The 26,355-nt window shown below is 42.5% G+C and overlaps 1 protein-coding gene across 4 annotated transcripts; it reads left to right on the forward strand.

Moving 5' to 3' along the window:
• The first annotated feature begins 570 nt into the window (after window positions 1-570).
• On the forward strand, window positions 571-26,221 carry rhot1a (ras homolog family member T1a). Of its 4 annotated transcripts, XM_030057670.1 has the most exons (21): window positions 571-968; window positions 2,540-2,598; window positions 3,087-3,168; window positions 3,331-3,374; window positions 3,478-3,531; window positions 3,701-3,753; window positions 5,949-6,057; window positions 7,683-7,784; window positions 8,049-8,147; window positions 9,266-9,374; window positions 9,552-9,672; window positions 10,835-10,919; window positions 11,319-11,464; window positions 11,622-11,722; window positions 12,337-12,467; window positions 13,305-13,388; window positions 13,631-13,753; window positions 14,198-14,400; window positions 17,132-17,254; window positions 22,402-22,545; window positions 25,009-26,221. In XM_030057670.1, exons 1-21 carry the CDS (start codon window positions 932-934, stop codon window positions 25,124-25,126), a joined length of 2,127 nt encoding a protein of 708 aa, XP_029913530.1. In that variant the 5' UTR covers window positions 571-931; the 3' UTR covers window positions 25,127-26,221. The 4 variants fall into 4 exon arrangements, with proteins under 4 accessions (XP_029913530.1, XP_029913527.1, XP_029913528.1 ...); XM_030057667.1 differs by lacking the exon at window positions 22,402-22,545; XM_030057668.1 differs by lacking the exon at window positions 25,009-26,221 and having other exon boundaries at window positions 21,098-24,275.
• Window positions 26,222-26,355: the final 134 nt, after the last annotated feature.

Below are 26,355 nucleotides of genomic sequence, written 5' to 3' on the forward strand. Positions count from 1 at the left end.
TGAAATTATCAGATAGAAAAGTCTTTACAAAAGATAGAAAAGTTTTTACACTAAACTGCATTTTGGGTACAGGCAATTAATTCTAATGTGCTAATGATGAAATCTTATAACCTTTTGCTGCCAAGATTTTTTTCTTTACATGGCTGTCATATTGATATGATAATAAAGTATGTAAACATCAAAGCAGGTCTGGCACTACAAACATTTCACTACCGAATCATTGTCAACACTGATCAGTGTTAATGCACATAATAGTTATTTCGACATTGCCCTTAAATCCACCACTGCACAGTGTCACTACAATACTACTAACTTAACCTGGACTGTCAACATGTGTCATGAGATCCCTGTTTACTTAAGTTTTTACAAAAAACTGCATTTTAATTGTGGTTGTGGTTAGAGAGGCAGACGACGTTTTTTTTTTTTTTTTTTTAGGTTTAGGTGTGAGTTTCCCCTTGAATTTAAAGTGGTTGACTGATGGACCTGCAGTTCCTCCTTCTCGACACAGGGGGGCGCTGTAAGGCGTTCATCAATGCGAAGTGAAGTTCACTTCCTCCGGCTTGCCGTAGTTGCCGGGTAGTGGAGGTCAGGCATGCTCTTGAAACACCCACTGCGAAATGCCGTGGAAGTGCCAAAAGGAGAGTGATTAGCGTTAATTCACAGAGAGACCTTTCCCGAACTACTTTCTCTTAAATGCCATTTCTGCCGAGCGGAGGAGTCGCCAGTTTAGAAGAAACGAGACGAAAACCGCCGAGGAGGCGCGCAGAAGCACGGCCCGTCCGTTTTGTCCTACAAAGGCGCCGAGACTTTGACAGCGGCAGCACTGCAACTGCGCAGGCCTGACATTAGATAAACTGCTGGAGGACGGCATCCACACGACTAGATGAAAGAGTAAAGGCTCCAGTTTGTGGATAAAGAAGCGAGCTCCAACATGAGGAAGGACGTGAGGATATTACTAGTGGGGGAACGTAAGTGGCAGCTTGCTCTAATCTCCGGTGCGGGCTGCTGGCTGCGTTAGCCGGGCTGCTAGCGAGCAGGGCAGCAGCCCCTGGCTAGCACTGTGGCTTTAGCCGATGCTCTTAATGAACCTTGAACCAGACAGTGAGCACTGAGCAGTGATGTGCATGGAGGTGCTAAAAAATACAGCTATACCAGTGGCTAAATTACACCGCGCTCGCCAGGTCACTCTGTATTGTGTTACAATAAAAACCCCGGGTCTTTCTTTTTGCTGGTGTTAATTGCCAAGCTTAGACTTACCTATTAATTGACATCCTGTGATGTGTGTTGGTGTTTTCCATGCTATGGCATCCACCACTTCACTATAACATACATAACATAACCTCAGTACAACTGTATCCCCCTTGGCTTAGATAATAAATGAATGTGTGTAATCATCTTTCCAATACATTTTTTACTTTAGACATTGTTCCTTGCTATCCCATGCTTGTCTCACTGTTGCCAGTGTGTTGACTCCTAACTTGTGTCATGTATGGAGCATGGTGTATTTTCACCAGTGACTGTGTTTGAGGGACCAGAATACCACTGCTCTCCTCCTGTCTCTCTTTCCTTCACCTGGTCTGTTGTTCTCTTTAAAGCATTTGTGTTGTCAAGACTATTTATACACAGGCTGGCCTACATTGCCTCTCTGTGCTGGTTGGCACTGCCTGTTCATTGGAGAAGGGCAGCCAAAATGCTACGTGCCTATGCTCATGTGGTGTTATGCGGGACTGTATTTGGGGGACATTGCAAGCAACTTACCAGCCGGCAAGGCCATGCATGCTCTAGCTATTAAATAACATTAAAATACATCCAAGCCCAGCCTTTTTCATTGTTATTGCATGTAGTTTTCTCATTATATGGGAGCGGTGGTAGATCATGGGTAATGTTGCTTTTGATCATCATTTTTTCTGTCTCATGGTTCCAGTGCAGGCTGAGGATTCTTGTTGGCTGTAATTTGAGTTGGAAAAAGGCAAAATCATCTTTCATAGTATTAGTATTGTTATGTGATTTTGTGATGACCCATCACCACTGGAGGAACGAGGAATACACTAAAACAGAGTAGCGGTTTCTGGCACAACTGCATCTACTATCAAGGTGCAGGGAGAAGAGCGCGTCTACAGAGATCAAACCTTCAGCAACACCTGTAGCATAAACAACAACTTTATTAGCAGACCAGAATGTTTCGGCTTGTGGCCTTCGCCAGGGTCATGCAATGACACAGACATTTTAAAAAAAAGTAGGCATGTTATAGGAATTCTCTATTTCCCTGTTAAAAAAAGGAAGTTACCCCTGCATGGAGATGACATTGAGTAAGTGCAGTAAGCATTCCTCGCAGCACTGTGGCACTCGGTTGCACCTCATCACCCTCTCCAGCTACTCTTATCTGTGCCCCGTCGCTTAACACATTACCCAGAATTGTCAGAGTGTTAGTGAGGTCAATTGTTAATCTCCCGGTATCTGTCAGTAGAACCGTATCATTCCAGCTTCTAATGAAAACTTATGCAATCTATTTTCTTCTGTTTCTCCTGTTTCTGTACAGCCAAGGTGGGGAAGACGTCGCTGATCATGTCTCTGGTCAGCGAGGAGTTTCCTGATGAGGTGTGTATCAACCAGCCAGCACATTGATTTGGTAGAAATAAATCCTCGAAGCTGCAATAACATTTTTCTTGATCTAGTAAGGGTTATGGCTTTTGTGTAGTGGATATTTCAACTCCTGCTGGTATCAGGTACATTGACCAGTTAATATTCATGATGGCTTTGATAAATAATCACTCATTGGAAAATTATGGCTGTACGACTGTTTTTTCTTGCTACCTTTTGGCCAAAACAGTCTTTTCATTTTGCTCATCACTCTGCTTCACTAAAGCTGGTTTTGTCTTTCTTTCTTTCTGGCACTGCATAAATGGAAGGATAGTAATCTCAGTCTCGCAAAATTATGTGATTATTAATCACAGAAACAAAAAAGAGATGAACCGTCATATATACATTATAATTGTGCAGCTCTTGTCTCTCACCTCAGTAGCTGGTTGACTTCTTAGTGCTGATCATGTTGTCATTAATCCTGATTATTGTGTGATGTGATCCAGGTTCCCCTGCGGGCTGAGGAGATCACGATCCCAGCAGACGTCACCCCTGAGAGGGTCCCAACACACATCGTGGACTACTCAGGTAAACCACCCCTCGCCTCTTTATCATCATCTGTCTGAACTGTTGGATGCTTTACACCAGTTGATTGAAGGTGTTGATGACCACCTACTGGAACTGACAGACATAAATTCCTAGCAAGGCGTAATGACATGTTAAACAATTCACCTTTTTTTGACACCACAGAGGCAGAGCAGTCAGACGAGCAGCTGTATCAAGAAATATCAAAGGTTGGTTGGACTTCTCGTTCCAATCTGCTATCAAATTATCCATACCTGCTGAGTTTTGTGTGTGTATATTGCTGTCAGAGCTAACATGGCTGTCTCTCCACAGGCAAATGTCATCTGCATAGTGTACTCGGTCAACAACAAGAAATCCATTGAGAAGGTGAGCACGGTCTCTCTCTGTGCTTTCTACAGCCAATCAACTTCACTGTTCTAAGGAGCTCATTTTTCACCTCAAGTGATAATTGTGGTGTGTCATTGTGAGTCATTAATTTGGCTATGTTATGACGGTCTATGTTTGAAGTGTTTGATGTTGTGCTTTTCTCTCCAAGGTGACAAGCCATTGGATTCCCCTCATAAATGACAGGACGGACAAGGACAGCAGGTGTGTTCATATCATTTTGTGCGTGCATGTGCATGCCTTTAAGGCTACGTTCACACAGCAGGTGAAAGTGACCTAATTTGGATAGCTGATCTTTTTTCACATTCATCTTTGTATGTGACCCATATCAGCGTGAAGAGATCTGTACCATGACCCCGATTTTTACAACAAGCATGCTGCTGAACAACCAGAAATGTCATAAGTGTGACAGTCTATCATCACAGTAAACTAAACAGTGGTGCAGGCATTTACTTCTTGAGTTGTTTGCTGTGGCAACAGTGGTGGGGTGTCAGACTGTCAGCTGTTCAGACTGAGGGCAAGAAGAGGAGGGAGATTTGACTGAAGCGTCTTCACATCTGTCGATTAAATTTGTAACCCCCTTGTCGCTCTGTCAATGCTGCTGCTATCCTCCATATTTGCTGTTGTCCACCCCCTCTGACAGTCAGTGAATAAAGACGCTCGGACAGATGTGAGCGTGCTCAGCGGGAGGAAAACCACGTGAATTCAGATCTGAGCGTTCACACAGTCATCGCATCAGCATCTGATTTAGGAGCACATATGAAATTGGCCCAAATCAGAATTAAAAATGTCAGATTCAGTTTAGTTTGTTTGTTGTTGTTTTTTTGCTATTCACACTTTCACAGCGAAATCAGATATGTGTCACATTTAAGGTAGTAATCAGATGTAGGTCACCTTCTACTGGCTGTCTGAAGAGTCTGTATTGCCTTCGGGTGGGGTCAACTGGACTGAGGGTGCTGAGCAGGCCAGCCTCTTTAGTCTTGTTTATGTTTAAATGGTTAAAGGCAGCTGTCTCCTGGAGCTCTGCCCTGGAGGTAGATTTTGCTCAGTAGCCAGTGGGATTAAATAGTACCACATCAGATTTGAACTTGGAACACGTTAGCTTACATACGGTTCGGTTTGCTGGTATCATTGTCACTGGCTGTTTGTTACGAGTGTGCTTGCTGGTGCATTGATTTCTTAGCACACTGATGTGTTGATGTGTTCCCTTTTTATGTGTTTGTGGAATGCTAGCTGACATAGTGGCTGCAAGCTCGGCTGCTCTGGCTCAAGAGAAAGGATATCAGAAAGTGTCCAAAATCTCATGACTAAGACATAATGAAGTGTGAAGAAGAAAATTCATATGATAGTATTAATTCATAAGATAGTAGTGAGTGCCGGTATAATTCTCAACTTGTGAGCGTGGTGTTTCAAGCCAGCTGGATCAGCATACAGTTGCATTTCTAAACTGCTGATTATGTCAGTTCAAGCCAATAGAGTCAGTGCCATTAGATAATTGTTGCTGAAACCAGCAGTGAGACAAGCATATCACAGATAATTAGCTGTGATATGCTTGATAGAATAATGTAACCCCACAGTCTTGAGCTTACCTTACACTAGCCTCTGTAGTCACTATTTGTGATTTAATACGTCGTTCCTGTGACAATTCAAATGTGCTTCTGTTTGAATGCTCCCCCTGGATTATGGCACATAATCCACAACATCACACCCTGTGTATTGATAAATGATCTGCCTGCACTGGAGCAGTAGGGATCACAGGGTGCTATGTTTGAGTAGCATATTGATTCACCCTGAAAGCAAACCTCTTACATTTACTAGTGAGGCACTCAGCATTGCTCTGCATATTCACTCATCAGTTGTACGATTACTGCCAAAAAGGTATAGATCCCACCCAGTGTATTATTGAGTGTGGTTATCATAGACATATACAGGAGGAAAAGGTATATTACACCGAGGACAGAGGGTTTGTGGTATGGTAAATGTTCATAGGAAAGGCGCTTTTATCACCTGTTGGTTGTAAGTTGAATATTAATAACATGACAGCTTGTGTGTCTACTGTCGGGTTATTGATTTAATGTCACAATGTGGCAACCTGAAGGCTTATATTTTTGAGTAGCTCTAAAACAGCAGACGAGGCTCATCATAACAGACTCTAGATGTTTATTAAGTTTAACTGTAACCTGCTGTACTGCCAAAACAGAGAGTAGACTGCATGCCACTGAACTGTTAGACCTGTCCTTGATCAGCTTATTCAGGAGATTTCTGAAATGATGAATATGGAAGGTTTTGTTTGTTTAATGAGCTCCATTAGTTTGAATTGCCTTAATGCATTCTGCTGCCTCTGGCTCAGTTTAATCTCTTATGAGAAGGTAGTATATTAATGTGTGTTGTTCCTGCAGGGTGCCTTTGATCCTGGTGGGGAACAAGTCAGACTTGGTGGAACACAGCAGCATGGAGACAATCCTGCCCATCATGAACCAATACCAGGACATCGAGACCTGTGTAGAGGTAAGAGATCAACACAAACACACACACACACACACACCCATGTGGACACTTTGTGCCCTGCCTGGGTGCCAGCAGTTTTTTTATTAAGGTTTTTTTTTTTTTTTTTAAATTCACACAGACAGGGCTGTTACAAAGTCCCACTCAGTTAAATGAAGAAGCGGACTCTGATGAGGTGCTTGAGGGCGATGAAATGGCAAATGAAAGATAAAAAGCTCATTGAAAATCCAATAGGTGCTTTGGCTGTCTGAGTGAGGCAGTGTGTGTGGGGGACAGACAGGCCCCAAGCTGCTCTTGGGTTACAGCCCAGCTCCTGACTCCACTTACACTCTGCTGACTGACTGACTTGTTAATGGGTTTATGTTACCCAGCCGTGCGCTCTGAGGCCGAGGTCGCCCATTGCAGAGTGGCGTGGGTGTCACAGAGGAAGTTGGCTGCTGTCTGCGCCTCTGCTGAATTCAGATTTCCCTCTGTCCCATGTGATGGCTCAGTCATGCCCTCCCTGGGCGGATTAGCTGCCAGGCTAAAAGAAGGAGAGGCGGAGGACGTGAGGGAACGCACACACACACACAAACACATGAAGTGGATACAGTCTGGGGACAGTCACACAAAACCAGTGAGAGCTGGACTCATGTGAAAGACAAGCCAAACAGTCTTTTATGAGCCGGCAGTTTGTCTCCAGGGTCAGGGTTAGCTGTATGTGTGTCGCACTGAGATAGAGTAGATTTAAGATATCTGTTTTTTGCTTGATCCTGTTTTTGTAATCTTACAAAATCTAGGTTTCATATATGACACTGACACAGTGAGACATTTAATTTCCCCTGATCTCATTAACACTTCTATACCATTACCCGACCCATATTATCAGTTTTGCTTTATCAATATGTCAATTACAGCAAAATCATATTTAAAGATACCCAATGAGTGTAAACACTATGTTTTGTTTACATCAAAATTTCTCCCAAACCTATTGTGTGTGTCCTTGAGACCTAATAAGCATGTTGAATGTGTTTTTCTACTTCAAAAGACTTTTACAAAACTTTATCTTGGATAATTTTAAAGTTATATAGTTTCCATTTACAATAACAAATACAAATAATATTGGCACAAGGTTTTCCTAGTGTGCACTACAGCACTGGTAGGGGTCACAAACTACATTTGGTATCTTTAAAGTGAAATTCCACTGTTAGAAAAAAGGTGATCACCACACTCTCCAAAACTAGAGGGAAAGGTGGTGTACGCTCAAAGGCAGCATAATCTTTTTTTCTTTTCATTATTTGCTTATTGATGAAGCCATACATGTCAAGACCACAGATATCACAGATGCCATTAGTTGTCATTAACAAAGGGTCATATGCTCAGGCTCATTCACCAACACAAAATAGACAGGTAGGTGGGAACCTGGCACCTTAAGCACCTGGCATATGTGTGAATTTGGCCCCAGCGCCAATAGATGAATGAAGAAAGGAAACTTTGAGTGTGGACCTCCTTTTCTTCTAGTGATAGAAACCCAGTTTCACTCATTCAGATCTTTACAGACAAATCTCACTGTATTAGAATTGGCATCACTTCATCTCATTTTTCTAGCCCAGGGCTCTCACATGAACATGTGGCTCTTGTTTCCTCAGTGCTCTGCCAAAAACCTGAAGAACATCTCCGAGCTTTTCTACTATGCCCAAAAGGCGGTTCTCCATCCTACAGGACCCCTCTACTGCCCAGAGGAGAAGGAGGTGAGGCCTATAAGTGCACACTGTCTTGGACTGGGGCCATTGACGTCTGTGGCCGCCAGGGTTACACTGTAATAACGCAGTGGTGTGAAGAGGTCATGTTTTAGCAAACTGACACTGTTTTCAGTACCTTTTTTCTTTTCAAGACAAGCCACTAAATCCCCTCACGTGACATTTTGGTAATTTTCTTTGTCTTGTTGCATAACTTAAATAAACAGCACTGTGGTGTACAATCTGCTGAATGAATAACGTTCTTGTTTGTTACAGATGAAGTCCTCCTGCATCAAGGCTTTAACTAGAATCTTTAAAGTGTCTGACCTGGATAATGATGGCATCCTCAACGACAATGAACTCAATTTCTTCCAGGTAACATCTTCCAACCTTTCCTCAGTTATTCCTCAGTTCAGTTATCTCACAGCTTTAACCAGCAGTGCTGCTTGGAGTGACTGGAGTGACTTCATTCAAGCTGTGCATGATACTGGAAGAGAGAAGAATGAAACTGGTGTGGGAGACAAGTTGAGACCTGAAACAAACTGGGAAAACCTTTGCTACTTTAGATGAAAGCCAACCCATACTCGATTTTGGGGTTTATATTGATATTTGGGAGTAAAAAACTTCTGATAACAATCTATTTACTGATATTTTTAGCTGTGACCAGCATCTCTGTAGACTTTGGTGATCACAGTGTGTGTGTGTGTGAACATTTGTGTTTGTTTTCATGCCCCATTGGCTGAAACAGGGCACGGCAATGGGAGTGGCCCTGTCCCAAAACGGCACATAGCGTCCAAATGGTTTCACAGACTTGCACAAGATTTTGTGTATAGGTTGGTCATGAGCCAAAGGACAACTGGTTACCTGTTGTTTTACTAAAAGGGTGTGTGTCAGTGGGAGTGGCCTATAACAGCAAGGTAGAAAGAGACACACACACATGCGCGCACACACGTACACTGATAGACAGACATGCACATAAACACACAAACACTTTCATCCATGACAGTTTGACCCTCCCCCTATGCTTTAGCCACGCCCCCTTTCATAACTCATGACCTGTTTGTAGTAGACACTTAAAGGAGTGGTCAGTGCTGTGAGTTAGCCCCGCCCACTATATCTAGGCATGCCCCTGCCATGGCTCATTAACCATTTGTTGTAGACTTTTTTGAGAGGCATCATTGAACTCAAAAGAGGCTCCTTTTTCTGTGGTGGGTTTGACCCGCCAGCTCGTTCTCAATAACATTTTAACTTCTTTACACAATCACTACAGTCAACCTTTCTGTAAATATATTGTGAAGAAGTGAGTCTGCTGGACAAATGATTTAGTCATAACACTGTTTTACTTCTAAATGTAATATCAGCCAGCTGCTTTTCTTGGAGTGAGAAATGCATTGTCTCACACTGCCACTGAACAGTAGCTGCTCCGTGGGAAATGTTTTTGTTTCTTTGGGTTGTGTGTCACTGGTTGTGTGTTCTGCTCTGTCTGTACATAGAGAACGTGTTTTAATACACCACTGGCGCCTCAGGCCTTAGAGGATGTGAAGAATGTGGTCAGGAGGAACATGACAGATGGAGTCAAGGACAACGGACTCACACTCAAAGGTCAGACACTTGACTGTACAGCTGTCCTCAGTCTTCCCTTCTCCTCCCTCTCTCTTTCATCATTCCTTCACACGCCCCCCTTTCACAATCCTTCTTTCCCTTTTCTTGATCAATACATCCCTTATTCAATGCCAACTTGTGGCCCATCTCTTCTCTCTCGTTGGCTCTCTGGCGCAGGCTTCCTGTTCCTGCACACCCTCTTCATCCAGAGGGGCCGACACGAGACCACCTGGACTGTGTTGAGGAGGTTTGGGTACGACGACGACCTGGAGCTCACACAGGAATACCTGTTTCCCCTGTGAGTGTGGAGTTAAACATTATGTTGTGGTTCACAGCACTGCTGGTGAGCTGGTAGTTAATTGTCTTCACTAGCAAGCCCAAGTGTAAATGCGACCTTGATTAAATGGCTGCAGTTAAAACCAGCAAGGCTGTTGTACTCTAGCACCAGGTACCTATGGCTTCTCGGTTATCACAAAAATGATAATTGCCAATTAATTAATTGATAGTGTAACTGTGATTATCATTTTGATTAACAGAACTATACTTTACCTTTTTTGTATACTTTTTAATTGGATGTTGACATGTATGCAATTATTGTACTTATTTTAGGACTGTAACAGTGCCCACTTCTCAAACCATGCCCTAATATTGATTGTAAAAACTTCCTTGAATTATGCAACATGTAAGCGTGGTGTAGCCAGTGCCAGATTAGTTGACCTTTTCAACAGCAGTCACTCTGACATGAAATAGAAATAGCAGAGTAAACACAGCACCAACGAGCGAGCCAGCACTAACAATACTTGGACCCTGACCCTGTTAGTAACACCTGTGTTTATCCTGCTATTCATGTCTAAAAGATTTATTTCCTAAATCAGATTACCTCCTCCACCTGGAGGTTACAACGCCCATCTATATTAAAAAGTACCTGTAGTATAGAGTCAGGTTTTCCCGCAGAAAATGTTTTTGCACAAGCAACTTTGTCTGAGAGGTGTAAGTATTTTCAGCAGCAGAGATTTTTTTGTTATTATTAGAAATAATAATAATAATAATAATAATAATAATAATAATAAATTAGAAATATTATTATAGCAACACTTATGGCAGCTGTGTGTCTGGAGGGTCCTCTCAACCTTCATTGACTACACATCATTGTTTGACATTTTGATCATGAAGGTACGATACTCTTTAGAGTGTATTATTTAAAATACATTTCCAGTGTAGAGTTGAGTTTTGTAATATATAGTTATAGTTTAGTTTATTATAGTTTATTATAGATCTGAGGGTTACACACACTGCTCCTCAGCGTCCACCCCAGCCTCCAAATTTGGGCTGTCCTCATGTGTGTGAGGTCATGAGTCTGAGCTGAGATGATTCAGTGACATGGTTCCACTCTGTTGTGACTTGAAGCGATGGGTTAGTGTACGATCTGTTCACTTCTTTTGTGTGCCTCTGTCTGTCAGGATAAAGATCCCTCCAGACTGCACCACAGAGCTCAACCACAACGCTTACCTCTTCCTGCAGAGTGTCTTCGACAAACACGACAAAGTGAGTTTATTTTTCTCTCAGGACTTTGAAATTGTTGAACATTTATGCACCTGGCACTAATTTCTGTGAGACAGATTTCTGTGAGACAGTTTTTTTTTGTTTGTGTGTGTGTGTGTGTGTGTGTAGGGCTTGGAAATGAGCGTGGTCAGATAAAGCCTAAATTATTTTGAAGAAAATTGGGTATATTTTTGTATTATCCTGGGGTGAAAAATTTTGCACTCAGTTCCAATGTAACAAGTGTTTTATTTCCAAGCATCCAACTAAATTACTGTATGGATGGATATGTTATTGTGTCTGTCAGTTGACATGTATGCACTCTGTAAATGAGCCTTGATTGTCCACCCAAAGAGAATCAGAGGTTTACAGAAATATTTGTGTTTTTGTGTGTGTGCGCTGCAGGACAGGGACTGTGCGCTGTCACCAGAGGAGGTGAAGGACCTGTTCAAGGTCTTTCCCTACATGCCCTGGGGCCCAGATGTCAACAACACAGTGTGCACCAATGATCAGGGCTGGATCACATACCAGGGATACCTCTCCCAGTGGACGTGAGTTGACATCAGACACACTTTGCTTACAAATACACACACTCACACATGTTTGGGAGATGTTGAGCAGGGTATATACATATCAGGATGTTTGGTACGTGGATTAACTATCCCTTCAAACACAGACTTCAGGCTTTTGCTCTGTCTCCTGTGCTAGGTTAACAACATACCTAGACGTACAGCGTAGTTTGGAGTACCTCGGTTACCTGGGCTACTCTATCATCTATGAGCAGGAGTCCCAAGCAGCTGCCATCACAGGTAAGAGGACACGCAGGACCTCTTTTCTGTCTCTTTCTGTGCAGAGTTTGGGCCCCATAATACTGACAGGACGGGGTGTTTCAACTGTACAGTGTCTTTTGACAATATCAGGGGTTGTTGTTTTGTTTTAATGAATTGAGGCTTTGAGACTGTACACAGTTATTAAAGGTTATAGATGAACTTGACCTTGACTTCCATAACTTACTGATAAACATAAGGGTGGGGCAGCCCAGCAGCCCAGGTTTGATGCTTAGCCAAGCCATTTGCTACGTGTTCTCCCATGCCTTTCCTGCTGCTCTCTACTGTCACTATTCAATTAAGCAGAAATGACCCAAAAAATCATCTTAAAACAAGGTACAAAGGGGTTATTTTTATTCCGTGTACCTGATGATTGCAAGAATTTTTCTTTCTTTCTTTCTATATGCAGTTTTTTTATATAGATTAATTCACAAAAACTAGTAGGCTAATTAAAACAAAATAAAAACCACCAAACAGCACTGTGCTTTGAGGTTTGTTTTTTATGTTAAGTATATGGGATACCTGATTATTACTGTATGCTCGCATTATACATGCATGTTCTTGCTGAATGAAAAAGCCTCTTTCCCATGCTTCAGTGACACGCAACAAGCGCATCGACCTGCAGAAGAAACAGACCCAGCGCAGCGTCTTCCGTTGTAACATCTTGGGAGCCCGGGGCTCCGGGAAGAGCGGCTTCCTCCAAGCTTTCCTGGGCAGGAACCTGCAGGTCAGTGGATAATGGACACCTTGGACAGTGATCTGTATGAACTCTATGAATTTTTCCCTCCATAATTTATCTTGCTGCACACACTCCTGGTATTTTCCCTGAGTTTCAGATGAGTTCAGATGCTAACATGGGTTATGGTGCGGGTTTTAAGAGATAAGGGAGACATTTCGCCTATCAGCTGTATCAGGTATGAAATGAGATTGAATGGCCAGTGAAATAGCAATGTGCAGTGGAGAAAAAAGGTGTATCCAAATTTCCACTAAAGCAAAAAATTGCTATATAAGCCATCTAGCAGTGTAAGAAAGTGTAAGTTACAAAAACATTAGCTTTTCTGAGGCTTGGCTTGGTTCAGCAAGACAGTATCTACTGCAGTAAATGACCCCAAAATAGGCAGTTTTATGAATTTAGGGTGACAGATGTTGATATCTGATTGCCAACACTTAACTCCATGCTGGGAAAGCAGAGTATAACAGAAGAATCAAAGGCCAGGCTGCAGTCTGGACTGACTTTCAGCTATTCTTTCATGTACAAACACCAACAAAGGGTAAATTCAAGCAAAGATTACGCACATTTCTATCAGAATAAACTAAATAAGTTATGTGTGTCCATATGTTTACAAGTCTGGTTTGCTTGTAATTGAACAGTGTGAATCTAAACAAACAAATGGAAAAATGCAACAAAATAAATTCAGGAAGGTGGTGAGACACCAGTTTGTGCTTCAGTCAGCTGCCACTGGTGAAGCAAAGATTGATGAAGCCAGGGACCCATAATAGTCTCACACCTGAGTGATTTTTTTTATGTGTAGATGTCGCCAATCTTGTGTATTATCCCCCACAGCGACAGAGGAAGATCAGAGAAGACCACAAGTCTTTCTACGCCATCAGCACAACCTACGTGTACGGGCAGGAGAAATACCTTCTGGTAAGGACCGTTCACACAGCCGACCTGGGCCTTCCTCTGCTCTGTGCATTACTGTTATATAATCTGAGCAAATTACAGTCCTGTGTTGTGTGGCCGCATTAGTCCTCTACACAGCTGCTAATCCTGCCATCTGGATGTGCCCTCTCCCTCTCTCTCTCTCTCTCTCTCTCTCTCTCTCTCCCTCTCCCTCTCCCTGTCTCTCTCTCCCTCTCTGTTTCTCTCTGTTTGTTTTTCTCTCCCAGCTCCATGAGGTGATGCCAGATTTCGACTTCCTGTCTGAGGCGGACCTGGCATGTGACGTGGTCTGCCTGGTGTACGACGTCAACAACCCCAGCTCTTTTGAATACTGCGCCCGGGTCTACAAGGTGCGTCAGCCACTGCGCCACTTCCACCTCCATGCACTTCCACTCTGCTTCGATGGGGTGGCAGTGAGATGAAAAAAGAGCACTTGTCAGCACTAAAGAGATCCGCTGACATAAAGTAAAGGCGATAATGTTCTTTTTACACGAGCAGGTCAAATCCAAAACATCCAGGAGTGAGTAACTATTTGCTCTGCACTGAGACCAATTCATATAACTAATTTGTTTTATTTATAATGCTAGCAAGTAGGAACATTTACATTAAACATCAGCAGCAATAAGGTGGCTGGAGAAAGGCTTAGTTATTTGGCATCAGTGTGTTTGCTTGGTTTGCATTCCTCATTCAAATTATGCCATACCATTGACCACAGTTTTGTTATTTAAGGGGACCAGAAAGACTGAATGGGAACTGTTTCCGTAGTAACATTTAATATTGTGTTTGTCTGGCAGCAATACTTCATCGACAGCAAGACGCCGTGCATGCTGATAGCTGCCAAGTCGGACCTGCATGAAGTGCGGCAGCAGTACAGCCTCTCGCCACTGGAGTTCTGCCGCAAGCACAAGTTCCACCCGCCCCAGCCCTTCACCTGCAACACAACTGACGCACCCAACAAGGACATCTACACCAGACTCACCACTATGGCCATGTACCCGTGAGTATTGATCCTCTGTGCTCAACTAACCACCTTGTCCCATTTACCTGATGCTTTATCCACCTGTGCATCAACTGCATCCCTCCCGCTGCTCCATGTCCTCATGCTCTGTGTGCGTGTGTGTGTGTGTGTGTGTGTGTGTGTGTTGCGTGTGTGTGTTTGTGTTTGTGTGTGTGTTGCGTGTGCCCATTCATCTCCCCTTCTCCTTTAGACTGTATGTGTCCAGCAGTGAAGCTTTGCCCGCAGCCATTTACGTTTTTCCCTTATCAGGGCAGGAAATTAATACCAGCCAAATTTTGTTTGTGGCTGGTAAACGTGTTTATTCTCCTCGATCTTTCAGCAAATTAAAAACTGGATGAAAGTGGCTGTTGAATTTTGGAATCCAGCAGCCGCTTTGATCAGTGGATGGAGAACTTCCTGCCCTATTTGCTTCCCTGTTTATGTTGCTTTTTCAACTTTGGCATTTTGGTAAGAAGTCCTAGTTGGTGGTGACAGAATGAACGGCATCGTAGGAAATCTGGCCTGCTGTAAATTACCTGTCCGACATAAAACAAGCCAACACTGTGTTGCCCTTCATCCTCATCCTCTCCCTCAGTGCTTGCCAGCGGGTGAAAACCAATCCCAGATTCATTCTCATAGTGGAATGAGCTTTGTCTGTTTGGCGTTTTGTGTCGTTAGATTTACTTTTTCTGCAGTCCACGTCTGCAGTTTTCGTAGCTTTCTATTGGATGTCAGTCTTGCACTTCATGGTGTTATTGGCTGGGGCTTCACACCCACTGCCAAAAGGCTGACGCCCAGAAGAGTCCCGAGCTTGGCAAAACAAGAAAATCCAGGCAGAGGGCAGGGTTTCTGCAGATACACACACCAACACACACTTCTAGTGGGTCATAAGTGATGATTAAAATGAGGCATTATTTTTGTATGAATCTTTTTTTCTTAGGAAAACCCTTCTCATTCTGCCTTTAAATGCACACTGCATAGGAGACTCAGGTCCTGCGTGTGTGTGTCTCTGTATGTGTGTGTGTGTTTGTGTGTGCACTACTGGCCTTCTGCCAGGTCAGTCTTGATCTTATAAAGCTTTTGTCTTGGGTTCCTCAGGGATTTATGATTGGATTAATATTCAGAGTAGAGGAATTTGCATTTAATAGTGTTTCTGCAAAAATCTCATCTTAACAGGCTAAGCTAATCCTTTTGTCTGATATTTAACTGTTGGCTCTGCTGTGGTTTGGGGCAGGGGGGTTGATTTAAAGAGAAGTAGGTAACTCAGCTTTTTGCCACTATCAGCTAAAGGACAGATTTTAAAGTTGAATGGAGTATTTGGAAAAGAGGTTAAAATGAAGCTTGAAAAGGTTTTGCTACTGTAGAAAAACATGTTTAGCCTGATATAAATCTTCATGATGTGAATTCATAATATATCAGTTTTAACTTATAAGGGTTTAATGAGAAAATACAAGAAACAAAAAAGTGAAACAAAACAAAAAAGTGAAAGTCGATGTGTCACTGATGAGCAACAAAATTGAGACCAAAGCGATTCTGGTGGCTTTTGCGTTTTGCTGCACTTAGAATTTGCCATTTGTTTTTGTTGCTCTTCCCTTCTTTCTTTGTGGCTTGCTGCTCCTTATATTCCTTTACTTCCCTTTAAAATTTCCTGTATTTAATCTGTACCTCATTGTTCATTATTACTGGGTGCTACTTGTTACCTTGTGAATACAAACAAATTTAGAACAAATTTCCAAAACATGTTATTTGATTTCATCCTCAAAATGCAGAAACAACACTTCATTTTGTTCACAAAATGGAGTTGCATAGCTTATCACCCAGGGAATAGCTATTGCAGAGTTTTGTTTTGTTTTGTTTTTAAAGCTCTGTGTTAGATTGCAGAAGCTGCTACACGAATGTCGCATAATTAGAAGTTACGTATTGTTGAAACGAAAAGGAATATGAAAGAAAAAAACCTCTCTACATTAGTTTATTATACAGCTGATTCTGTAACCAGAATCAGAAAGAGACAGGCACTCAGAGCATAAATGTCTACTAATTATGAGATTTTATGATTTAAAAGAAAATCATATCCAAAAAAATTGGGGTGTATTTGCCAAAATGCTGAGTAAATATGTTGATTAAAGGCCCCATGAAGCTGTTGATCTGCACACTGAAGAAAGTTTATTCACTGACTTTACAGACCACACATTTACCACTTACACTGTAACCTGTTCCTACAACACAAAGTATAGTATGCCAGACACAGCCAGAAGGTACAAAGCGTTTCTGTAGCATCCTAGCTCCATCTACTGGTTGAAATCTTCACTTGGGCCACTGTAAACCTGTGGCACCTTGATGCACGAAGTGTTGCTTTGATTTCATTTCATTTTGATGAAATATTTGTGCATTTTATGGACAAAATCACATAAGATGTTTTTCAATTTCACACAGAATTCACAAGGTAACACTATAGAAGTTTTCTCATGTTTTGTCTTATTTTGTTAGCCTAGACTAAATTAACAAAATGAAGAAGGTGGAAGCTCATGGCAGCAATGCAGGTTTCAGCCCGCAAGAGTACTCTTTTTGAAATAGTTGAATTAATGTAGCCCAGTAGTTAATTTTTTTGGTTTAGGTTGGCATCCATAAGTGTGGCTTTGACCTCATCTTCCTTCTTGCATATTTGGGGCGTGTGTGTCTTTGTGTGTATGCTTATGTGTGTACACACACATTTTTGTGTATCTCTCCGCAGCCACACCCGTCTCCGCTGCATGTGTGCCTGCAACAGGTGCACCTATTGCCTGTGTCAGAAAATCCTCAAGTTGGAGCTGCTGCGCAGTATTAAGGCCCAACTCCACAGGGTCGTTTTCAACAGGTTCATACGTAGAATAAGCACTAGTGTTTTAACATAGACTCACTCCTCTTTCTGCCTCCTGCTCTTGGGGTGGAGCTCCAGGATGGGTTGCAGAGAGGCTCCTGTTTAACCTAAACTCTCTAACACTGATGATGGTGAAGGTTCCTCCACTTTCCTTCAGTGCTGGCTACTGTTGAGGTTTACATTGCATATCCACCAGCAGGAAAGGGAACATGCACAGATGGAATTCAATTAATTGGTGGTTTGTTGTGAAATAATGCAGCAATATAGTTTCCCGTATAAGTTCAATACCATGGGTGCCCACCAAGATACCAACTCCCATTTCAAAGTTTTTAAGAGCCCTTCAACTGAAAAAATTATACTTGTAGTCAGGAATAGAAACTGAACTCAAATGCATTGCCTGTAGTAAATAACTTTCAGCTCATTCAAAGCAATAATTTGTTTTAGTCTGGTTGCCTAGCGAGCTTTTCTGAATGTATACAACAGCTGTTCTGTAGGCCTACGTTTAATAAGCTGGTCACTTCTGTTCTGTTGTGTGTGAGAAAAGTGTGAGTCATTTTGTGTGTCTTTGCGTGTGTGTGTGTGTGTGTGTGTGTGTGTGTGTCTTTGCGTGTGTGTGTGTGTGTGTGTGTGTGTGTGTGTGTGTGTGTGTGTGTAAGTGTAAGTGTAAGTGTAAGTGTAACCATCCACATCGGCGCCTGTGCTATGCTGCCGTAACAATGTAGGTTTTAATTTTGCACAAAACTTATTTTCCAAAAAATCAAAATAGTTGATCACATCCTTACCGTTATACAGTGCCCACAGTCGGTAAATCCATCTTCTGATCTGATAAACCGACTTTCAAATTCAGATTTTGGGGATATACAGACAGTGATAAAAGTGAAAATATAGACATACAGGACACAGACGGGCGGCACAGATTGCCCCATCAGATTGCTCTCCTATAGGACAATAATAATGATATGGTGATTTCACGCTTGCTGACATGGGACTGGATCACAGGTTGACCAGCTGAAGGACTGTCTCTAACTGTCGGTCACCCTGCCACCACTGGTCTGTTGTTTCAGCTGGTTTGTTAGTTTCGTTTTGTTTTGTTTTGTTTTTTTTCAAACTGATTAGTAGAGTCAGAACTCAGTCTGTTTGAAAATCTGTTTGAGAAGCCTGAATGACACGTTCACAACCAAAGCAAATTTGAGCTGAGGCTTCGTTCACATGAGATGCTGGGGAAAAAAAAAAGGCCCAGCTGTTGGGTCAGGTTGTGATGATGTGTCTTGGTCTCTGCTCCAGCCCCGCCCCGCCCACCTCCGCTCTGTACAGCCTGACACAGCGAGGCGTGACCAAACTCTCTGCCGTGCTGTGCCAGCTAACACCTCGGCTGCTAGCCAGGGAGGTAACAGTGTGTCGGATTGCATTGGGATCTGCCTGACCGGTGCATGATGCCTCTAATTAATCGCTTGTCCAGTGCTCACTGAATTCCTAATACACAAATATGCAAAATTAAATCATTTTCTAGGGATGCATGATAATAATGGACTGTCACAGGTATCAGTCGATATCGGCTTTAAAGTGAAAGATCAGTATCGGCCTTAAATGAAGATTTCTGCCAATGTGAGATGTGAAATAGGTCAAATCTGCCCTGGTTGTGGCTGTTGTCAGGACTGTCCCAGGGAGAGCTTCACCCAAGCCTGTTTCAGTAGGATGGATCTGCTTTTGTTTGAAAGAGAAAGTTGCGCATTTTGAAAACCATTGTATTTCATGTCTGCATCTAACAGTGGGCCATCATGATGAAGAGTAGCCGCAATAAAATGTTGGTTATTCTACAGGAGAGACGTGATGTTTGCTGCATTTAGGGGCAAAAAAAAAGCATATATCAGTATCGGCCAAAAGAGTTTGAAAATATTGGCGTATCGGATATTGTGCATTTCTGTCATTTTCATATCTGGACAATTTGGGCAAAATGCACCAACAGTGAAAAGTCTGGAGAATTTTTGTTCATATCTGACTCCAGACTTCATGGAACCACAGTCACGTTACAAACTGTAATATTTCTTGTTATACAAAATAGTCTTATGCTCTCATGTAATAAACCCCACTGTTGGCTACTGTTGGTGTTTTGTAATAATTAATACTGACCACGGATAGGACAATCAGTGTTGCCAACTCCTCAGTAAGGAAAGTAGCTATTGGCTGTCCTAAAAGTCGCTAGAAGTCGCCAAATGACGTCATCGCCTAATTTGCATAATCGGCAATTTGCACGTGATTGTAATGGACGCTGTAGGAGAGGAATAACATCGTAGGAGTATGTTTTAGAACTACAAATTTACGGGAAGGTCGGGACCAACGGCGGCTTTGCGCATGCGCGATCCATCTGCTGCCTGGCCGCGGAGTGGTGGGTCTCCTCTCTGCTCCTCTCCTGACGCGCGGCTCGAGGCTGTGACCACCTGTGAGGACTTTGGGGCGGGGGAGGGGCTCGCGGCACCACCCGCTGCTCGCTGAGAACAGGAACTGCAGAGGAACGATACGAGCTTTCATGTCAGTCTCCAAAATACCAGAAGTCTCCAGTAACACCAGGAAAAGTCGCTAGATTTGTCGCTAGTCGCTTTTGAGAAAAAAAGTCGCCATGGGGAGTTGGAAAGTCGCCAGATTTAGCGAGAAAGTCGCCAAGTTGGCAACACTGAGGACAATATATAACAGTATTTGGTACGCATCATGCGTCTTGCTGTTAATGCAGCACTGCATAAACACATAGGTTTCCATCATGGGGGAGAACAAAAATCACAGTATTCACTATATTTTATTGTGTTGGAATTGCTTGCCTGTCACATGTTTGCCATTGAAATTATATTAGCTGCACTTTGTGAAGAGATTTCAAAATTGTTTACGTTCTAGCCAGCCAGTGCCACTGAAACACACTAGAAACACAGTCATACCTTCTTGTTTAACTTTTATTTATGACATCAGATTATGGTTGTTTCAAATCATGAACCCCACGTCAGGTATCGAATTATATTGTGAGACTAAGCACATCATCGAATCCCTAATACTGACCAAACATCAGATCAGTCAAGATGCACTGGGCAAAGAAACTGTATATGTAAACAAAAAGAATCTTGAAGCCATAGCAAGTTATTAAAGTGAAACATGGGTTTCTGGCACCTCATATTCTTAAATTCTGCATCTGAGTTTTGACCTTGCTGATGCGTATGTGGGTCACATCTGGAGTGACGTGTGCTCCTTCCTGTCACGTGAGGTGGATATGCAAAATGTAAATCTGCACTATTACTCATATCATGTGCTTAGTAATGATATGTGACAAACATCATGCTGTAATAGTGCATGATTCAAACTGAAAAACCTCATTGCAGTCTGCATGGCTGTGTTTTGTTTTGTTTTGTTTTTTTTTGTTTTTTTATTTCCTGTGTTATGTTTTCCTACCCATCCCTTTTTTGTGTGTTGACCTTCATCAATTATCAAAGAGTGCTTTATCGATTGTCTATGAAGTTTCCACTCTGGTTTTGTCTTGATGTTGTTCCCAAAGTCTGCACCTACAAGAGAAAAGTCAAGTCTTACCACATGCTGTTTATTTATTTATTGGGTGGCAAAAACAATATGTATCTCAGTTTTTTGTGGTCACTCATGACAGTCTTTTTAAATTTTCTCTTGTGTGTTGAGACTTAATGAATTCACTCCACTGACTGCTTGGTGTGCCATGTTTAAAATCAAAATGCTTCTCTTTGATGTTTAAATTGATTTACTGTACCTGCCAATCACCCTGTAATTTCATCCCATTTTTCTGTCTTCTATCTTGTTTTTGTTTTTGTTTTTTTTCCTTCCACTCTATAGGTGTTCACACAGCTGTTTTTGGCTGCCCCTCTTTCTCTTCCTCTTGCATGTGTTCACCCTGTGCTGATCCACCTCTTGTTTCGTCTGCATGCCTCATCTGTTTCTAACTCTTCACCCTCCGGCTAAGGAACGCCTCGGTCCTTAGTGAAATACCACCATCTGCTGGCATTGGGGAATAAGTGTCTCCTCCACACATCACGATACAGAAGATTAGTGCCTGATCTTTTTCACAACATGGGGAAAATTTATTGAACCTCTGTGCAGGGATTGAATGGCTGTTAATGGTGGATATTGTGCTTGGGGTGTAGTGTGTTATGTGATTGCTGGTTTTGATCTATTACAGTGTATTGAGCCGTGATTATTAGGCCAGCAGCGGCCTGATAGACAGCAGGGGTTCAGGATGGATGTGTATTCATGGACCCAGGCAGACCTAGATAGCGTTGTGTCTAATATTAACTCTTTTGGTGAGTTGTTGGGAGTTTCTGATACCATTAACAGCATGTCACTAAACGAGTTAGCCCTGGCTTAGGCACTGGAAGGGGCCAACACACCACATTGACTTCTGAGTCTGTTTTCCCCAATGTGGGTTTAGCTATTTATGTTACGCAAATTTATGTTTGGGCATCAATCTGACATGCTTATCCAGATCAGCTTGTGAGATTTTTTTTTTTTTTTTTTTGAAGAAAGCCACTGGCAAGAAATGTAGATTAAGAGTCTCTTTTGACTCATTTTGGTTTACACTTTGATTTGAATTTCCTTGTAGCTCACATCCAAAAATCTTCATTAATGGGCAATCTTGGTTCCTCACCCTGTTTTACTAAAGCTAAACAGACTGCGCAGACCTACAGTTTTAAGACCTTTAATCCAAAAGCCAGTTTATGGTAACAGTGCTGTGGCTTGTAAATTACTGATGTGAAACAAGCTCTGTCAAATACACAAGGATGTGACAAACAACACAGAAAGACGGCAAAAAAAAATAGACAAACAACTGGAGACAGATTGGAGTTGTATGTCCAAAGAAACTCGAAACCCAAGGGGGGAAAAGGCAACTTTGAAAATAGTCTTTACCTGGTCACCATGGCAACTGCTACACCATCTGACCAGCCTTCACATTTGGCTGCCATGGAGTTGGTATAGTCTACATATGTGGTGTGTATGACCTTTCACTGTGTGTCGTGTGCATTGTTGTTTGACCAGGTGTGGTTACTGTCGTGGTTTGAGTTTGTGCCATTCGACTCTGGGTGAAGGCTGAAGTTTCCTACTCTGTGTGTGGGTGTGTGTGTGGTTATGTGTGGGTGTGTAAGGCTGCTGGGTTGGGTGGAGGGTGTGGGGTCTCATCTGCTGGCTGAGGAGGAAAGCAGCCTGATGCAGCAGGTTACAGCCGTCTCCAACGTGGAAGAGTCCATCTATATGGAGGCCTCTGCTGAACAGCTGATGGCCTCAGACAGGTAAAAGCAGAAACAGCGTCTGCAGGGGGAAAGGTGTGTGTAAGCGTGCACGTTTGTATGCGGATGGGCCAGTGAGCATGGCTGTTTACGACACAGTGACGCAGTGTTTGCTGCTTTTGGGAAAGTACAACGTCACAGCTCAAAATCGTGTTGTTTTCCAGTCTGTACCTACTTCATTCGTTTTGGAGCCGGACACTCCTAATGAGGCTCCCATTCTTGCATCATGAAAGGATGTAAACTTAGAGGACATATTACACTCGCATACAGCAGCAAATATGAATGTATGGTTATGAATCCGAACAACCACTTTGAAACTCATTTAACATCCAAGGAAACTGACTTACCATCATAAAACTCTGTGAAAAGTTGAAACTAAATCATTTTTCACACTGATTGGCCAAATGTGGGTGTGGGGGTGGGCATGATTAACTTTTGGTGAAAATTTGGAACTGGCATATTTTTACAATTGCATAGTGTTTGGGATGATATGTGCTCTGCCGAGTGTTTTATAGTATTTTCTTGTTTTTTTGTTTTTCATTGTTTTTTCGCCTCCCTTCCCTGAGGACCAAAGGATGGCTGTGCCCGTCCACTAAACTTCAAGGCAACATATCTTGTGTTGGCAGGTTACCATGAAATTTGATGAGAACTCTCATGTTCCCCAGAGGAGGAAGCCTGCCACCTATGATGACCTTATGACCTTTTCCTGTAGCGCCACCCTCGGGCCAAAATGTAAAATGTATTCCCCAACATGCATCAAGCCAACTGGGCACTTGTGGTTTAGGGTTGTGGAGACAGACTCATTGTTGTCCCTGTGTTTAAGGATGGCTAGATGGAGTTACTGTTGTAGGTCAGTTTGTCTTTCCAGAGAAGGGGACAGGGTTGACCTGTGTTGGAGGAAGAGGTGTTTCAGATTTTTCTGCTGATCTTACCACAGTACTCATCTAATGTGTGTTGTAGACCCTAAAGAAGACCAACTGGGCTCAGCTTACATGCTGGGTCGCTGGTTCAGTCTGTACGTCTGCCTGTGCATGTTGATTCGTTGTAAAAGTGTTGGAAGTATTTAATTTTCCAGGCACAAGTGGCCTTTCAAACTGTCAGCTTGGTGTCAAGAGCTAGAGACAATTTTCACTCTTTTTTTCTCCTTTGCTTTCTCCTTCATTGGCATTTTCACAATCTTTACTTCATCACTGTTCCCTGCTGTTTCTGCTTCTGACAAACGCAGCTGGATTTGTACTAGGTTTGCATGAGACTGCAGGAAACATTTTGAACAAGAAGCGCAGGTGCAGTTTGAAATGTTTCCTCTAATTTCATGCCTCACGTTGCTTCTTAGAACGGCCCCCGTGCTGCTTCTCCTAGTTTCATCACCTTTTCTTCTCCTCACCCAACTGCTCTATTGCTTTCCTGTCCTTTGACCCTGTTCCCTAAGCCAAATGACAAAAGAAATCCTGCGTTCCTGGCCCCTGCTGGTATCACAACTCAATACTGCTGCGATGCCGGAGCAGCAGGGCATCACAGTCTGGGGGAAAATCAATCAATCAATCAAGTTTGTTTGTCTCATCTAATCATGAGATACAACCACAGAGAAATGTAATTGTGTCAGTTCACTTCATTTATGCATTAAAGGAATACGTTTTGGATAAAATATCCTTTTTCCAACTTAACCAGACTGAGACAAGATGTTTGATACCATTTTCACCTCTGCACATTCAGTGGTTCGGTTTCTATGAGTAGCATTTTGTGTTAGCTTAGCATAAAGTCTTGAAGTCTATAGGAATAAATGGCCTCGCTCGTTCAAAGTGAAAAATAAACCTTATACCAACTCTGAAGCTGTCTTATTCACACAGTATATCACTTTTATTTGAAATACACATCCTAGAATTTAAAAAAAAAAAAAAAAAAAAAAGTCACTTCGAGAAGTTAATTTGTGCCAGATCTTCCTATACTTTGAGCAGTGCAGATCACTGTGATTGACGGAAGGATAAATGTTCAATAGTTACAGTTCCACAATCTAACTCCTCCTAAAATCACTCTTGAAAAATCTCAACATGTGTATTTCAAATACATATGATGAATTGTGTAAATACTTTGGAGCTGCTGTCAGGTTTATTTTTTTTTTTCACTTTGATGGAGCTACGCTAATGATTCCTATAGACTTCAGGTGTTTATGCTAAGCTAACATGAAATAGTAATAGCAATAGATGCAGGCATATGAGTTAGCGTGGCAGTCATTCAGGATCCCAGAAAGCCTGAGCCTCTCGGTGCTGGCCTGGTGTGTCCAGTAGAAAGCCTGAGCTGCCAGCCAGGTTTTAGGTAGTTTCCACCTGAGAGAGACTGAGAGAGAACTTGGTTTTGTCATTTGGCAACTGAACAATGAGGGAAAAGTCAATACTGTGCTGTATGTTGGATTTTTCTGCCTGTTCCTCGCTGAATCTCCCTGTCTCTCTGTTCCCCTCCTCCTCGCAGGCACATGGCTCAGGCAGATTTGAAGAATTCGACCTTCTGGCTGAGAGCGAGCGTCGGTGCCACCGTGTTTGCCGTGCTGGGTTTCGCCATGTACAGAGCACTTCTCAAACAGCGATGATCAGACAGCCGAAAGCATGCAACAGCAACTTCCTCCCCCGGTTCCTCTGTTCACCACGCCCACCCCCCTCCCCTCCCCGCCCCTCCCACCTGAAAAACTAAAGACTGACCGATCAACCAACCAACCAACCAGCCAACCAGGCCCATCGCCTCTGTCCCGCCTCATCCAGAGCCCCTCCTCCCTTTGCAATACGGGCAAGAACAAATGAGCAAAATCATAGATGCATTTTATATATATTTGAAAATGAAGAGTGTCATTCTTTTGCAATTCAGTTTATTTTGTTTGTTTGTCGTCAGGGGAAGGAGAGTGGATTATTTCTCACATGTCAAATTAACTGCTGCACACTTTGGGATGTATTGGTATAGATTAGTCCAGGTTACACGCTAGTTTGTCCCGGGATGGTCGTACTGCAGTCCTCTTTAGTCTCAGGTCAGTATTACTAGTTAGACGTCTGGAGACCAGAGAGCGAAAAGAGGCAGCCATATTCAGAAACACCACAAAAGGGACTTATAAATAAACAATCTGTTTTTAGATGTGTATATAGCGTATATATGTATTCCTCTGGTATTTTAGATCGGACCTGTGACATCACACGCCAGGAGAGCTCGCCACACTGATGAGAGTGCAGCTCTTCACACATCACCGACTGGAGATGTAACAAAAAAAAAAAAAAAAAGCCACATCTAACACAAGAAAGGTCATCAATGTCATACACATTTTTTTTGTTTGTTTTTGTTTGTGTTAATTTATTAACCTGTTGTGTTTTCTTGTCTGTTTTGAGTGGTTTACTCTGCACCGCATGAAACAGATGGAGGGGTTTTACATTTCTCATGTATTTTTGTATTTAGTATTATCAAAGCTGTCATTACGGTGTACATCATGACTATCTGCTTCCATTTTTATTTTTTTTTCTGTTTTTCAAATAGAGCTTTGTCCCTCTCGTATTATATTTTTATGAAGTTTAGAGACACCACGACAACTAGAGATTATGCTATTAACAACAGCCATTCAATGCACCTCTTCCACCTTAAAGTTATGGAAATGTTTCTTCTCATTGACTTTTCCAGCATTTACAATAAAGAACTGTATGATCTGGCACGGCCTCACGTGTGTTATTGCGGGAAAGACGGCTACTGACAACAAATAAATACGTTTCACTCTATCTGGGGAAAGCACCCACTGACGGTGTTCATTCGTGTTTTTCTGAGCTGACATCATGTAACATCTCC

This window comes from Myripristis murdjan, chromosome 8 (assembly GCF_902150065.1).
Source record: "Myripristis murdjan chromosome 8, fMyrMur1.1, whole genome shotgun sequence".
Lineage (NCBI taxonomy): Eukaryota > Metazoa > Chordata > Actinopteri > Holocentriformes > Holocentridae > Myripristis > Myripristis murdjan.